This window comes from Nematostella vectensis, chromosome 6 (assembly GCF_932526225.1).
Source record: "Nematostella vectensis chromosome 6, jaNemVect1.1, whole genome shotgun sequence".
Lineage (NCBI taxonomy): Eukaryota > Metazoa > Cnidaria > Anthozoa > Actiniaria > Edwardsiidae > Nematostella > Nematostella vectensis.
The window spans coordinates 7,458,970-7,472,329 of record NC_064039.1 but is presented as its reverse complement, the minus strand read 5'-3'; the positions used below and the strand labels follow the sequence as shown (position 1 = coordinate 7,472,329).

Genomic DNA, 13,360 nt, shown 5'->3' with positions numbered 1-13,360 from the left:
AGTAACAAAAAATATTTATTATATTTATGCTTCTATACTTACCCTGGGTACCTCCAGACTTTTCTCTTCCAGTGACGTTCAGCCTCGTCGCGGCATTTTTGCTGAGCGTCTGGAGCCTCTGGTACCCAGGGTATTCATTACTATATTATGTACCTATAATCCACGTGTGTCACGTATCTGCTCAGGTGACTTTATCTTTGATTAATCATTAAGTCTTTACCATCTGTGCCGTTAAACCTTTCTATAAAGAAACTTGTACTTGTTCGTTTTCAGGTGATTTCTCTTCTGTTAGAATCTCCACATCAAGTACATCAATGTACAACTGCTGGTTATTTGTATTCTTTTGTTGGGCCTTTACCTGCCGTCACTGCCGTTGCCTTTATATATTTGTTTTACGTGATCTCTCTTCTATTAGATCCTCTTTGTAGTGGAGTACTGTTTATATTGGAAGGTAGTAAACAAATAAAAAATAAAAGTAAAATACTCGAGGTCAAAGTGCGCCTTTCTAACGCCTCTTCTGTATGTAGAACCTTCCCGTGGAAGAGATGTACACTCCCCCAATGAACATCCGAATCCATGACAACAGGACTTTTGGCCGCAAGCCCACCGTGGCCGTGCACTCTATCAAGTCTTTGACGCGATTCCGCTGCGCCGCACCCACGCCTGCAGGACAGATACAGGTTGAAGGTAATTTGATAAACCGGCGCTATTCTAGATGCGCTGAGGCTTGTTGCCCATGATTTTCCGAGAGAAGAAGGGTGGGTGGGAGGAGGTGAAGAGCAGAGCGGCTGACATATGTATCATTTTAGAAAAAGGCTGCTAGGTTTTTGAGATTCTTAAATCGAAGAAGACATCAAAGGTTTTTGGCGGTCATATGAGCACTAGCTACGCGCGAAAGGATAAATTTCCAGCCAAGATTTCTCGAGATTGTCACGCAGCTGGATCAAATTCTAAAAACGTTAAACATGGAAACGTGTTTGTACTCTGCTTAAATACCAAGCACATTGTCTGATTGTCATTATGTTTATCACATTAAACTTAAACTGAGAAATGCGCTTGAGCCATGCCCCTAACAAATCATATATTTTTCTATCTGGTGTAGTTGAGACTCCAAGACCAGCGGCCCCCAGGACTCCACCGTTAGGAGGCCCTGCCGCCCCAGGTCAACCAGCGGAAGGCGTAGTCCCGGTCACATCCCCCGACGGGACCCCTGCTCCTGGAGTAGGACCCCCCGAAGATGGGGGTATGGGACAGCGTTCACCTTCCCCTGCGGGCAAGCGTGACCCTTCAAAGGTTAGAGCAAAAATGCTTTATTTACTAGTTTACCATAACAAAATACTCGAAAGAAAAAGATTCAAGCGCAAAAAGATTAACCTTATTTTTTAGAAACTTTGCATATAGCTTTTTGTTGTTTTAATCTTTGGTTTCTTCTTATTTTAATTTTGAACGAGTTTTGAGTAAAGTAACTAGTAATCCAACCATCTTATTGTTGAAGTATCAGAAGCTCGAGGGAGAAACGGAGCCCGATCCACCTAAGCCAGCGCCTAAAAAGAAGGGGCCCAAGAAAACACCAGAGGAGAAAGCAAAGGTATTTCTGCAATGTCGCTTTGTCACTTACAACAAATTACTTGAAACCGAGAGCTGTAGGATAATTGAACAATGTTATCGATTTAGTGAATATAAAAAAAAACCTAGATTATATCTTAACTATGTACTTTAGGGTATTCCATATTTGTTTGCGCTTTTTTCGTGGCTCTACTCAATTTTCTATACAGAAGCAACCATAAACAGTGGATAAGGTCTTCTAGTCTTCTAAGAGGAAATGGTCTTTCCACTAATAACCCATTATTAATATTCAGGAGGCAGAATCGCACAAGTTTGACTGGTGGTCCAAGTATTACGCGTCCTTGAATCAGACCGAAGACAGTAAGAGTGAGAAGGTAGGGGATGGCACGACGGGAAGAACACTCTCGCCTGTGTATGGTGTGAGGCGACACGCAAATAGATGTTCCGCGCGAAACTTTCACAAAAAGCGCCAAGGTGCGACACATGATAGACATGACTAACTTGATGTGAAAAGTCCGCACGACACGTGACAAAATATTAAATACCGCTACGCAAACCAAAACGAGCCAGACATCACAGACGTAAAATGAAAGACTGAACGGCACGTGATGAAATATTAGATACCGCTACGCAAACCAAAACGAGCCAGACATCACAGACGTAAAATGAAAGACTGAACGGCACGTGATGAAATATTAGATACCGCTGCGCAAACCAAAACGAGCCAGACATCACAGACGTAAAATGAAAGACTGAACGGCACGTGATGAAATATTCAAATTAGCACCATCCTGACACGACACGACACGACCCGACACGACACGCGATAAGATTGTGTTATCTCATATTTATTTTGCGACACTTTCCCGTTAGTTGTTGAAGCTAGTGTCATCTGACGATCCGGATGCCAACGTGCACGTCGAGAAGTACCGTGAGATGGGATACGATCATCTGACCGTAAGTGATTAATATTACACTATACCGCGGGTAAATTAAAAACAACCTCAAAACCAAGCTTTCTCCGTGTTTTTTTTAATCTAGGTCTACCCGAAGGAGCTGGAGAAAATAGAGGAGTTCGGAGGTTTGGAAGATATGATTGCTTCGTTCTCTCTCTATCGTGGAAAAGCCAAAAAGCGCGACGACGATGACGAGGAGACGCAGAAGGTCGTCGGGGAGTTCAAGGTGGGTTTTTAAGGGCAAGAGGAAAGATATTGGAGAGTTCAGTGAGACTGATCAGGGGCGTGTGGGAAGGAAATTAGGAGTTCAAGGTGGACTTGGGGAGAAGGACAAATAATTGAGGAGTGATCAAGTATTGTTTTCAGGGACTAGAGTGAAGAATTTTGGGGGCTCAGGGCAGACATTCAGAAATATTTTGCTTGGTTGTCTTATGCCTTACCTCCCTTACGCGTTCTAGGGCACTTTCCGTATCTACCCGCTACCCGAGGCCGAAGGAGTCGACCCCGACCTACCCGAGACTGTGTTCACAAACCTACCACCCAATGAGCCAATTGACTGCGTAGTGCGCGTCTATATCCTTAGCGTAAGTAAATGAAGCGGCACGCAAATATTGCTATATCATTTCATGTCAATGTAGAGCATTCTCGTAGTGAGATTCAATGGATGTTATTATTTGAGCGCTTTTATCCATCTTTCATCGTATATCTCGTTGCATTTTCAGGCCATTGATCTTCAGCCCCAGGACCCAGGAGGCTTGGTGAGTCTGTCTTTTTTGCTTTCCGCATCAGAGCATAGAGCCTAATGCTTGCTGGCTGACATCGGGAAGTTCACGCTGTGACTATTTTGTTAGCGGACACCTTTTGGAACTGAAACAAGGATCTCGCTAATAGAATTGCTGATTTATGAAAAGGGTCATTCAAATACAGTGTTTGTATAAAACGTCGAGGTGTGGTTTTGTTGTAGTACCCGTAACCAAAGACTCCATTAGGGCTCTCCTTTAGCAGAGAGTTGGGTAGCCTTTCTCGGGCCTGTTGTGGTTGATCAAAAGTGTCTTCCGGCCATCGATTTGCACTGACAGGATTAACCTGTGTACTGTAGAAGTGTAAAAGCCCGCTCGCAAGGCCTAACCGGATTGGCTAGATTACCTCATTGTTCTATTGTATTCTCGTTCTTTGTCTGTGGTGCATCAATCCAATGTGGTGAAATTTTTTGATAGCTTCTACGTGACCCGTATACTGATAATATTTCGGCTTTTTATAGGCTGATCCGTACGTGGTGGTCCAGCTCGGAAAGAAGAAACTGGACAACAAAGACCAGTACAAGCCTAACACCCTTAACCCCATTTTTGGCAAGTAAGTGTCCACAAGCCTTTGAACTTCAAAGCTTTTAAACGGCTTGGTACTTTGGAAGTGTTCGACTTTCAAGCAGCATGTGACAACAGTTTTTAATCTTGAACTTTTTTAATGAATCAAAGTCGTCACTTTGTCAGTTATGAATATCGTTGTGTTATATATAAATATACGTACAGTGTAACTAAGTTATAATGGTCTATGGGCCAGAGGGGTTTGCCTGGCGACGGAGGACTCGAGCTGGCTCAGCAGGGTTATAAACTCTGTATCACGAGGCTCAATAACCGCATCGCACTGTCTTGTGCTTTCAGGATGTTTGAGCTTGACGCGGTGATCCCTGTGCACAAGGACCTCAAGATTACCCTGATGGACTATGACCTGCTTACCCGAGATGACATGATCGGAGAGACCGTGATTGATCTAGAGCAGCGGCTTCTCACACGCTACAGGGCCAAGTGCGGCATCCCAAAGACATACTGCGAGTGAGTAGCCACCGGCATCTTACCACCTTTCATCCTCCTCGATTAGCCCTTTTCCTCCATCCTTTTCTCATTCTTTCCTGCAACCTATCTAATCCACCGTCCTTTCAGTCCTAACAACTTCACTGTTTTCTTACCTACCTCACCTACTGCCCAACTTACAGTGCTTTCCTATCTTAGTGTGCTGAAGCCAAAAAAAACTGAATGCAATATTCTAATCACCTTACCTTATGCTTTCAATCACCCTGCCGCTGTAAGTGTGTTTTTCATAATACCCCCTCTCCCCAATACCCCACCCTTGTGGCCAATTTTTTTATTTCGTTTCTACTTCTGTATTCGTTTTACAGCTCAGGTCCCAACCAGTGGCGCGACCACAAACGGCCGATGGAGTTGCTGAGGGAGTGGTGCGAGGAGACCGAGAAGAACTTTAAGTTCTACAAAGGGACAAAAGACGGCACCCCTGACCGTATTGTCGTCGGGTACAGAGTCTATCAGCTCGACGAGTTCGGTGCGTTCAGAAACGTTGTTAGCACTCTTTTATTACAGAACGTTGGAACTTCAGTGGAAGGACCACTAATCAATGACGTCATTTCAATACAAAAATACAATATGACGGATGAAGAACGTTTTTTTAAATAAAACCAGCTTGTTTCTCTGAGGAAGATCTTATTCGTTTTGTATTCTGGTTTCAGAGGATTTCGACGAGGAGAACAAGCCAAACGAGCACCTTGGCGCCAAGCACCAACGACTTGCCCTGCACGTGCTCAACCAACTGGAATTCATCCCTGAACACGTGGAAACACGTGGCCTCAGGAGCCCAATGCAGCCCAACATTGAGCAGGTTAATTAAACGAGCTAGTGATTAGTCTTCCCGATATCACCTGCGTCACACTAAACACGCGGATGTTAGCATGTTACAAGACTTCCCCTTTTGATTCTTCTTCTTCTACTTCTTCTTCTTATTGTTATCGTTATCGTTTCGTTATTTACCGCATCACTTCATTGAAATGCGTTAATAGCAATATTCTTTTTCTTTGTACTTTTTCCTGAAAAAATGAAACGTCCAAATCCTGGGTTTGTGCCACTCTAATGATGCATCTCTCTTTCATATTTTTATTTGAATACTTCATTTTCACCGATTATCGTGTTCCTTCTTGCATTTCTTCATCTCCCAGTCCAATGTCGAGCAGGTAACACACGAACTGATGAATTTGGAATCCGTGTATGATGCTAAATTATAACGTCTAAAAGCAATAGATAAATTTATTCGAATTATGATGATTTCATCTTTGATTAAAATATTACCGTGATAGTACACATTCTGATCTAATGAGTGTTATGTTGTTGTTACTGATATCGTGGCTGTTGCCTTTGTTGTAGACTGTTGTTATTGTTGCTGTTTCCTCTGGTGTTACTGTTTTTTCAGTTCTTGTTTTGTTTTGTTATTTTTTGGAGTTGTTGTTGATGTATCTATTTTATGTTGTTGTTTCTCCTACTTCTTGTTTTGTTGCTGTACTACTGCTGCTGCTGATTTTGCTGTTGCAATTTTCATATTGTTGTTGTTGCTGTTGTTTGTGGTTGAACTTTACCACTGTTTGTGTAGGGTAAGGTTCAGCTGTGGGTGGACATCTTTCCGAAAAACGAAGGCGTCTTAAAACCGTCCGTAGATATAACAGCACGCGAGCCCACCAAGTAAGTTATGCAATCCACTTTTACTTCCAATTTCATACTGTCCCACTTTAAGCGGATCCTCTATTAACGAAAGAGCAACTCGCGGCTTTCTGATATGCGCACCTGACGGGACTGAAACGTAAATTTTAGCGTTGCAGTTTTTCGTTCATAATTATTAGACAAGACAGTTGTATCTATACTTGGATATTTGTAAGATGTGACAACAAATCCTTCTTATTTTCCAATATTTTAGTTACGAGCTGCGTGTGATTGTGTGGAATACCTCCGGCGTCATCATGGATGAAACATCCATCACAGGCGAGCAGATGAGCGATATCTATGTGAAGGGGTGCGTAGCGAAACCTGTGGCATATACCTTTTAGTTGGCGGGGTAATCTTATGAAGGGGTTGGAGGGGAGTAGATAAGCGATATCAATATAAATGGTGCGTATAAGGAATCATATCTAAGTGGTCTTAGATATCTTTATTGGATAATCGTACTGTTGTTCATTTTCCAGTTGGCTCGAAGGCATGGGTGACGATAAAGAGAAGACAGACGTGCACTACAGATCTCTAGATGGCGACGGGAACTTCAACTGGCGTATGGTCTTCAACTTCCTTTATCTGCCCATCGAGAAGAAGATGGTGATTCGTGAGAAGGTCAGATTCTCATGGACGTAACTTCCCGTGTATGATTTTACGAATAATTACATGTAACTACATAATATATCTACTTTTCAGGAGCATTTTTGGAGCCTGGATGCCAAAGAAGTAAGACTTGCTCCTCGTCTGAACATGCAAATCTGGGACAATGACACTTTCTCCTACGACGACTTCCTTGGTAACTATTCCTGGTCCATCTCAATTCTCTCCTCTAATCGCAGGAGTTCACTTGACCTAGGAAAGGTTTGAACATGGCAATTATCTCATATTCTAAAGCCATTTCTGAGATACGGAAAATAGGTAACTAGACCTATCTAAATCGAAACACTTTCTATACAATAAGTCATAACTCACTCGTTTTCAAATCAAATTTTTCAATAGTTACCCTCGTGGGGCTGGCCCCTTGAATCAGGCACCTGATCCCCAGTCCATCCCAATCTCACACATTGCAGTCCGATCTCCATATTACTGCATCTTGTGGCAACCCATACTTAAAATCATTCTCCATCCAACTAACGCGCTTTTCCTCTTAGCTATGAATGCAATGCAATTTTGGGTTGCTTCAGGAGAACAGTTAGACAAACACTTTGTTTTTATGTGCAACCGAATGTAGTCTTTAGTTTGCAACACATTCTCATTGAATGCTTCTGCTTCTGATAGGTAGTTGTCAACTCGACCTTATTAAGCTTCCAAAGCCTTGTCAGACTGCCAAGCGATGCGGGACAAGTCGAGATCCCGGCAAGAACGGCGAGTACGTAGATCTGTTCCAGCAACACTCTATCCAGGGATGGTGGGCGTGCTACCAGGAGGGAATCGAGGAACCAACGGTAAGAGACAAGGCTTAAGTGGGCGGGAAACTAGAGACGGAAATTACACGAACAATTCTTCGCCCCCGGACAAAGTTTTTTTTAACTACGGCTCAACACTGCTATGATACGTGAGACTGGAAGGTTTGAACAAGGTTTGCCAAAAAGGAGTGTTGGAACCAGCGTTAAAGATAAAAATATGAAGGGGTTAAGGTAACTCGAAAGAAATTCTAAGCTAATCATTCTAATTCTAAGCTATCTCAAACGTGCGCATTGCGCGAGTTACAGCAAAAAAGGCAGCTTGGCCTAGACGCGCTCGGGCTAGCTTTGAATTTCCATGAACCCCATGTGAAGGATCAAGAGGTACTGGAGTGGAGATGTGTGTCTTTGGAAGGACGGACTTTGGAAGTCAACATTAGGTGGAAGTTGGTAACTTAAAGAGAGGAGCTTGCTACTAAAAGAATGCGGATGAACAAGCATTGAATACCTTGTCGGGAGTAACTTCAATTGTGTGAGCGGTCGTTGTGATTGACGGAGAAGCGATGCTTCTAGAGGAGCGCGAAGGAGGCAATGGTGCGCCTTCCTAAAGTTTTTTTAATAAATAAATCTGTTTTAATTCATCTATTCGTCTAAATAGACCGTACTTTCTTCACAGGGTAAGATTGAGATGACAATCGAAGTTCTCAATTCAAACGAAGCTGCTGTCAAACCCGCTGGCAAAGGACGCGACGAGCCGAACCAGAACCCTCACCTTGATGAGCCAAAGTAAGTACGGATAGGCGTATACGATTACCAAAATATCGAAGATATTGCCCCGCTTAACAAGATATTATGTATATGAGACAAACTTCGATTACGATTACGGTCTCTTAAGCTTTATATTCACTCTAGCGATGCAACCGGAGATGAAGAAGGAAGTGAAAACGGTCTTTTATATGTCTCCCACTTACGTTCTTATGTACCGTACGCCTCTATATTCTGCGTATACTTGTGTTATTTGTCACCAGCCGCCCCGCCACCTCGTTCTTGTGGTTCACGTCACCGTTCAAGACGCTCAAGTACATCATCTGGCGTAACTACAAGTGGCTCATCATCGGGCTTCTAATCCTTATCATCATCATTGCACTTGTCGTCATCTTCGTCTACAGCATGCCGGTAAGTTAAAATAACACCGTGCCGCCGTCATACTAAAAGATGGTTTAACGTCAGTCATTCAATCTTGGGGCATGCTCTCCCAGATATGTATATTACTATTTTCGCCTTTTTATTATAAATAACCGTTAAACAGGAATCCGTATTTCGACATGACATAACAAAGGTACTTCCTCTTTTTGACAAGAAAAAATCTCGAGTATGATTTCGTGATCATAGAAACGTCTGAATGTTTTGGTATAGTGTGACCAGGTTCTATATGTAAAACGTTTGGTCTATACAAACATATCAACTGAGCTATTGAATATCTTTCATTATTCTGAGATTACTTTGAAAGAAGGAGGTTCAACTACGGAACATTCTATATAGAACAAAATACTCAAAATTCTATTTCAGCTTGTTGAGTTCTTTCTCTGATAATCAGTAAACAATGTGGTGCTCTTTGAAAGGTTCTAAGATAAATTATAATACCTCATTTTGCGTTGCAGGGATACACTGTCAAGAAGATGTTCGGTGTGTGAGCTTAAACGTACTGTAGTTCTCTTTTGGCGCCATTTTCAACAAGAAATCTAGCGCGTTAGATATCCGTGATTTCGTGCGTAAATAAATGCGTTAGGCTTTATTTGGATACTAGGCAAATAAGTTAACATCATGGCTAGGTAATATTATGGTCCTTGTTTTTTTTCGTAATGTGAAGGTAAATATATGAATGTAATAATTGAAATCAAGCCAGTATTTTTGACATTTGGTAACTCAAGGGAGAAACATGGGATGTAGGACATCTAGATCTAGGAACAATTAGAAATCCATACATGAAAAAAATGGTCTTCTAGTCTGTTTAGTGACTGGTAAAAGTAATGAAAACAGAAAATAAACACGATATCATCTGTCTATCTGGATATGTAATATTTGTGGCACTATTTATATTTCTCCCATCCCCCCATCACCTCAGCCAGTCATCCCAGGAGACACAACTTTGATTACTTTTCACCCCTATGGGACTATTCTTGAAGGGTTATAATGCGTCGCGCGCTTTCATGGCTACCAATAGAAACTTTTAAGAAAGTTAACCGGTCAGCATGCGAGAATCGCAGTTTTAGTTAAAACGAAATTAATAGTACTCCGTCTATGTGCATTAAACCCGATTCAGCCTGGGGAGGTGGCTCTTTAAGGTGGCGCGCCGAGGTTGTTTTGGCTAAACAGCTTTTACTAAGTTCCCTATATTAGACTCATTTTTGGCTCGATTTTCTCAGTTCCGCTCGTGCAACTTTGTCACATGTGAAACAAACAAGGCAGCTATCGTCGATTACCATGTGTGTCACTAGCGTGGGCTTCGTTTGAAGCGCGTTCAGATACTCAACTTTTGATTCAAATTTCTCATAAACGCAGGTTCGACATACAACTACATCAAGCAAGTAGTACTTTTGGTAAGGCCTATTTTACCAATAGAGTCGGGTAATAGTTTGGAAGATGAGCGGGTTGCGCTAAAATGTTGAAAAGGAAAAATTCTTTAGTTTTCAAATTATCTTAACAAAAATACTCTCGAATTGACATCTGAAATTTATTCTTGTGCAACACTGGTCCTCTTGCCCCTCTCATACAAGTTGCCTTAGGGTTTGGACTTAGGAGGGGGCGTAAATTCGGGGATGGATCTTTGTAGGCAAGAGTGCATTTATTTTTTCAAACATTGCGAGGACAATTTTGGCGTGAAATAAAGATTCATCAATCGCGAAGTTTGACAGGTCAGTTTTAAGCCAAAAATTCGTGTGCTTCAAGTTGGAGTATTGTTAGGTGTTACTGTAGATTTAGAAAAAAAATCTACATCGCGCAGATTTCAAGATTTTTATTTTAATATAAAAATATTCCTTTTAACTTGCATGACAAAAAATAATTTGATTTCCAAGAAGAGTGAATCTAGCGGAATCTAATAAAGCATAGATATATTAATAAAATCTGAAAAATTTACAAAAATCGCGCCGAAAATGAGTCTTCTGTAGCGAACATAGTATATAAACTGTTTAGCCAAAACAATCTCGGCGCGCCACCTTAAGCCCCCCCCCCCATATGAAGAAACCGTTGTCGTTTTAGGGGTCTGGTACCAAGGAATTTTAGTTTCTTTTCAGAAGCTTTCTCCATTGACTAAAGATGGTCACAGTCACTGTTTTTCTCTTTTGAATACAATTCACAAAGTTTGCGAAGCACCTCCGGTACGGCAGCCCTAAAAATGACAAGAATCGTGCAGGTTTTCCAAATAAGGATTATATTATTTTTCTTATATGGAAGTGACCGCGTCTGGGAAAAACGACAACTTTTGGCAAAATTTTCTTGATATGTCCGGGAAAATTGCTATAACTTCTGAACCATAGCAACCAAGAAGCTCAAACTTGGTGACTTTTCCTAAATCTATCTGCGGACGTTTTGATGCCATTGACATGTCGAGGAGACGCTCCGTGTTACCATGGCAACCGTTTTTTTACACATAGGTTTTCCAAAAACTATTTTGGCCCTGTTCCTCGTATTTAAATACCTCTTTTGACATTATAAGTTTGTTTAGATGACAAGTTTCACAACAGCGCTAAATCCAGTCTAAAGTGGAAAAAAAGGTAACCCTTAGGTGTTTTACTTCGTATTATATGCTGCTAACAGAAAACGTACATAATTTCCGACCTTCTGTTTCTAGAAACCTTAGAGAAAAGGTCACCGTTTTCGTTCTTATCCGTGAAATAGACCGATGATCGAAATTGTCGACATTTTATGAGCTTATTCTATATCTTCAAATAGACAGCAAACCTGTCCGTATTATTCTGCAAAAAAGGTACCCTTTTTCATGTTACGATTTTAAAAAGATAAATGACAAAAAAGGGTAGGCTTTTTTGTGTGTCTTATTTTACTTGGTAAGTAAAAACACGGGAAAGACCCATTTTCGGACAACCGTCTTTTATCACATTCCCAGATATAAGAGACAACATGGCCGCCACGCATGCGTAATAGTACACATACAATGTCAAAATGGCTGCCATTTATTATAAGGAAATGTGGGGAGACATCACAATTTATCAAATTTTCTCGTTTCAGAGATTTTGGGCTCACGATGCAGGACTCGAAAAAAAAACCCTTGCCATTCGAGTGATACACTTTCCGTTCAAACGATGCCAGAGAAAGCCCTATAATTGTTCCTTGGACATTGCACTTTTGTTCGCTTGAGAGCATACAATCCTCCATACATTCTCTGTAATTTCATTGAAATCGGGCATAAAAGTAGTCGTTTAAAAGGTAGAACTGTTCGCCGCATCACAGGTGCAGGACTCGAAATTGGTAAATCGACTATCCTTCCATGAAATTGGCCAATAAAATAGGCAGTAGCGCCTTCCAATCTTGTTCCCGAAGAAATAACATTTGATGTATTTATGCCTAGTTTAGGAACCATTATTGGCTCAAAACTCTCAAACTTTTTTTTCAAGCTCAAACTTTGTTGTTACACACTTCTAGTGTAACAACAAAAGGGAAGCCATTGTGCTGGCCGGAATCTCGTTTTTATTTGTGATACCGCTGTTATTCCTCGCGGGCCTAGCAAAATGTGAGCCCAGAGAAACCGCTGGCTAATGTCCCTTATTTCTGGGAATGCATTCCCAGAAATAAGAGACAACATGGCCGCCACGCATGCGTAATAGTACACATACAATGTCAAAATGGCTGCCATTTATTATAAGGAAATGTGGGGAGACATCACAATTTATCAAATTTTCTCGTTTCAGAGATTTTGGGCTCACGATGCAGGACTTGAAAAAAAAAACCCTTGCCATTCAAGTGATACACTTTCCGTTCAAACGATGCCAGAGAAAGCCCTATGATTGTTCCTTGGACATTGCACTTTTGTTCGCTTGAGAGCATACAATCCTCCATACATTCTCTGTAATTTCATTGAAATCGGGCATAAAAGTAGTCGTTTAAAAGGTAGAACTGTTCGCCGCATCACAGGTGCAGGACTCGAAATTGGTAAATCGACTATCCTTCCATCAAATTGGCCAATAAAATAGGCAGTAGCGCCTTCCAATCTTGTTCCCGAAGAAATAACATTTGATGTATTTATGCCTAGTTCAGGAACCATTATTGGCTCAAAACTCTCAAACTTTTTTCTCAAGCTCAAACTTTGTTGTTACACACTTCTAGTGTAACAACAAAAGGGAAGCCCCTGTGCTGGCCGGAATCTCGTTTTTATTTGTGATACCGCTGTTATTCCTCGCGGGCCTAGCAAAATGTGAGCCCAGAGAAACCGCTGGCTAATGTCCCTTATTTCTGGGAATGCATTCCCAGAAATAAGAGACAACATGGCCGCCACGCATGCGTAATAGTACACATACAATGTCAAAATGGCTGCCATTTATTATAAGGAAATGTGGGGAGACATCACAATTTATCAAATTTTCTCGTTTCAGAGATTTTGGGCTCACGATGCAGGACTTGAAAAAAAACCTTGCCATTCGAGTGATACACTTTCCGTTCAAACGATGCCAGAGAAAGCCCTATGATTGTTCCTTGGACATTGCACTTTTGTTCGCTTAAGAGCATACAATCCTCCATACATTCTCTGTAATTTCATTGAAATCGGGCATAAAAGTAGTCGTTTAAAAGGTAGAACTGTTCGCCGCATCACAGGTGCAGGACTCGAAATTGGTAAATCGACTATCCTTCCATCAAATTGGCCAATAAAATAGGC

General features: G+C 41.5%; 1 protein-coding gene across 2 annotated transcripts in view; it reads left to right on the top strand.

Annotated features, from left to right (window-relative positions):
* The window catches only part of LOC5515059 (myoferlin), a 32,539-nt gene extending 23,005 nt beyond the window's left edge, over positions 1–9,534 (top strand). For both annotated transcript variants that reach the window (XM_048728772.1, XM_048728771.1), the window contains 20 exons: positions 528–687; positions 1,103–1,293; positions 1,496–1,588; positions 1,860–1,940; positions 2,440–2,523; positions 2,608–2,748; positions 2,981–3,106; positions 3,245–3,280; positions 3,784–3,875; positions 4,184–4,354; positions 4,699–4,859; positions 5,044–5,192; positions 5,955–6,043; positions 6,276–6,371; positions 6,541–6,682; positions 6,764–6,863; positions 7,346–7,512; positions 8,147–8,256; positions 8,499–8,646; positions 9,132–9,534. In XM_048728772.1, the coding sequence (XP_048584729.1) occupies positions 528–687; positions 1,103–1,293; positions 1,496–1,588; positions 1,860–1,940; positions 2,440–2,523; positions 2,608–2,748; positions 2,981–3,106; positions 3,245–3,280; positions 3,784–3,875; positions 4,184–4,354; positions 4,699–4,859; positions 5,044–5,192; positions 5,955–6,043; positions 6,276–6,371; positions 6,541–6,682; positions 6,764–6,863; positions 7,346–7,512; positions 8,147–8,256; positions 8,499–8,646; positions 9,132–9,164 (2,370 nt within the window). In that variant the 3' untranslated portion in view covers positions 9,165–9,534. The remainder of the gene's footprint in view (positions 1–527; positions 688–1,102; positions 1,294–1,495; positions 1,589–1,859; positions 1,941–2,439; positions 2,524–2,607; positions 2,749–2,980; positions 3,107–3,244; positions 3,281–3,783; positions 3,876–4,183; positions 4,355–4,698; positions 4,860–5,043; positions 5,193–5,954; positions 6,044–6,275; positions 6,372–6,540; positions 6,683–6,763; positions 6,864–7,345; positions 7,513–8,146; positions 8,257–8,498; positions 8,647–9,131) is intronic.
* Positions 9,535–13,360: the final 3,826 nt, after the last annotated feature.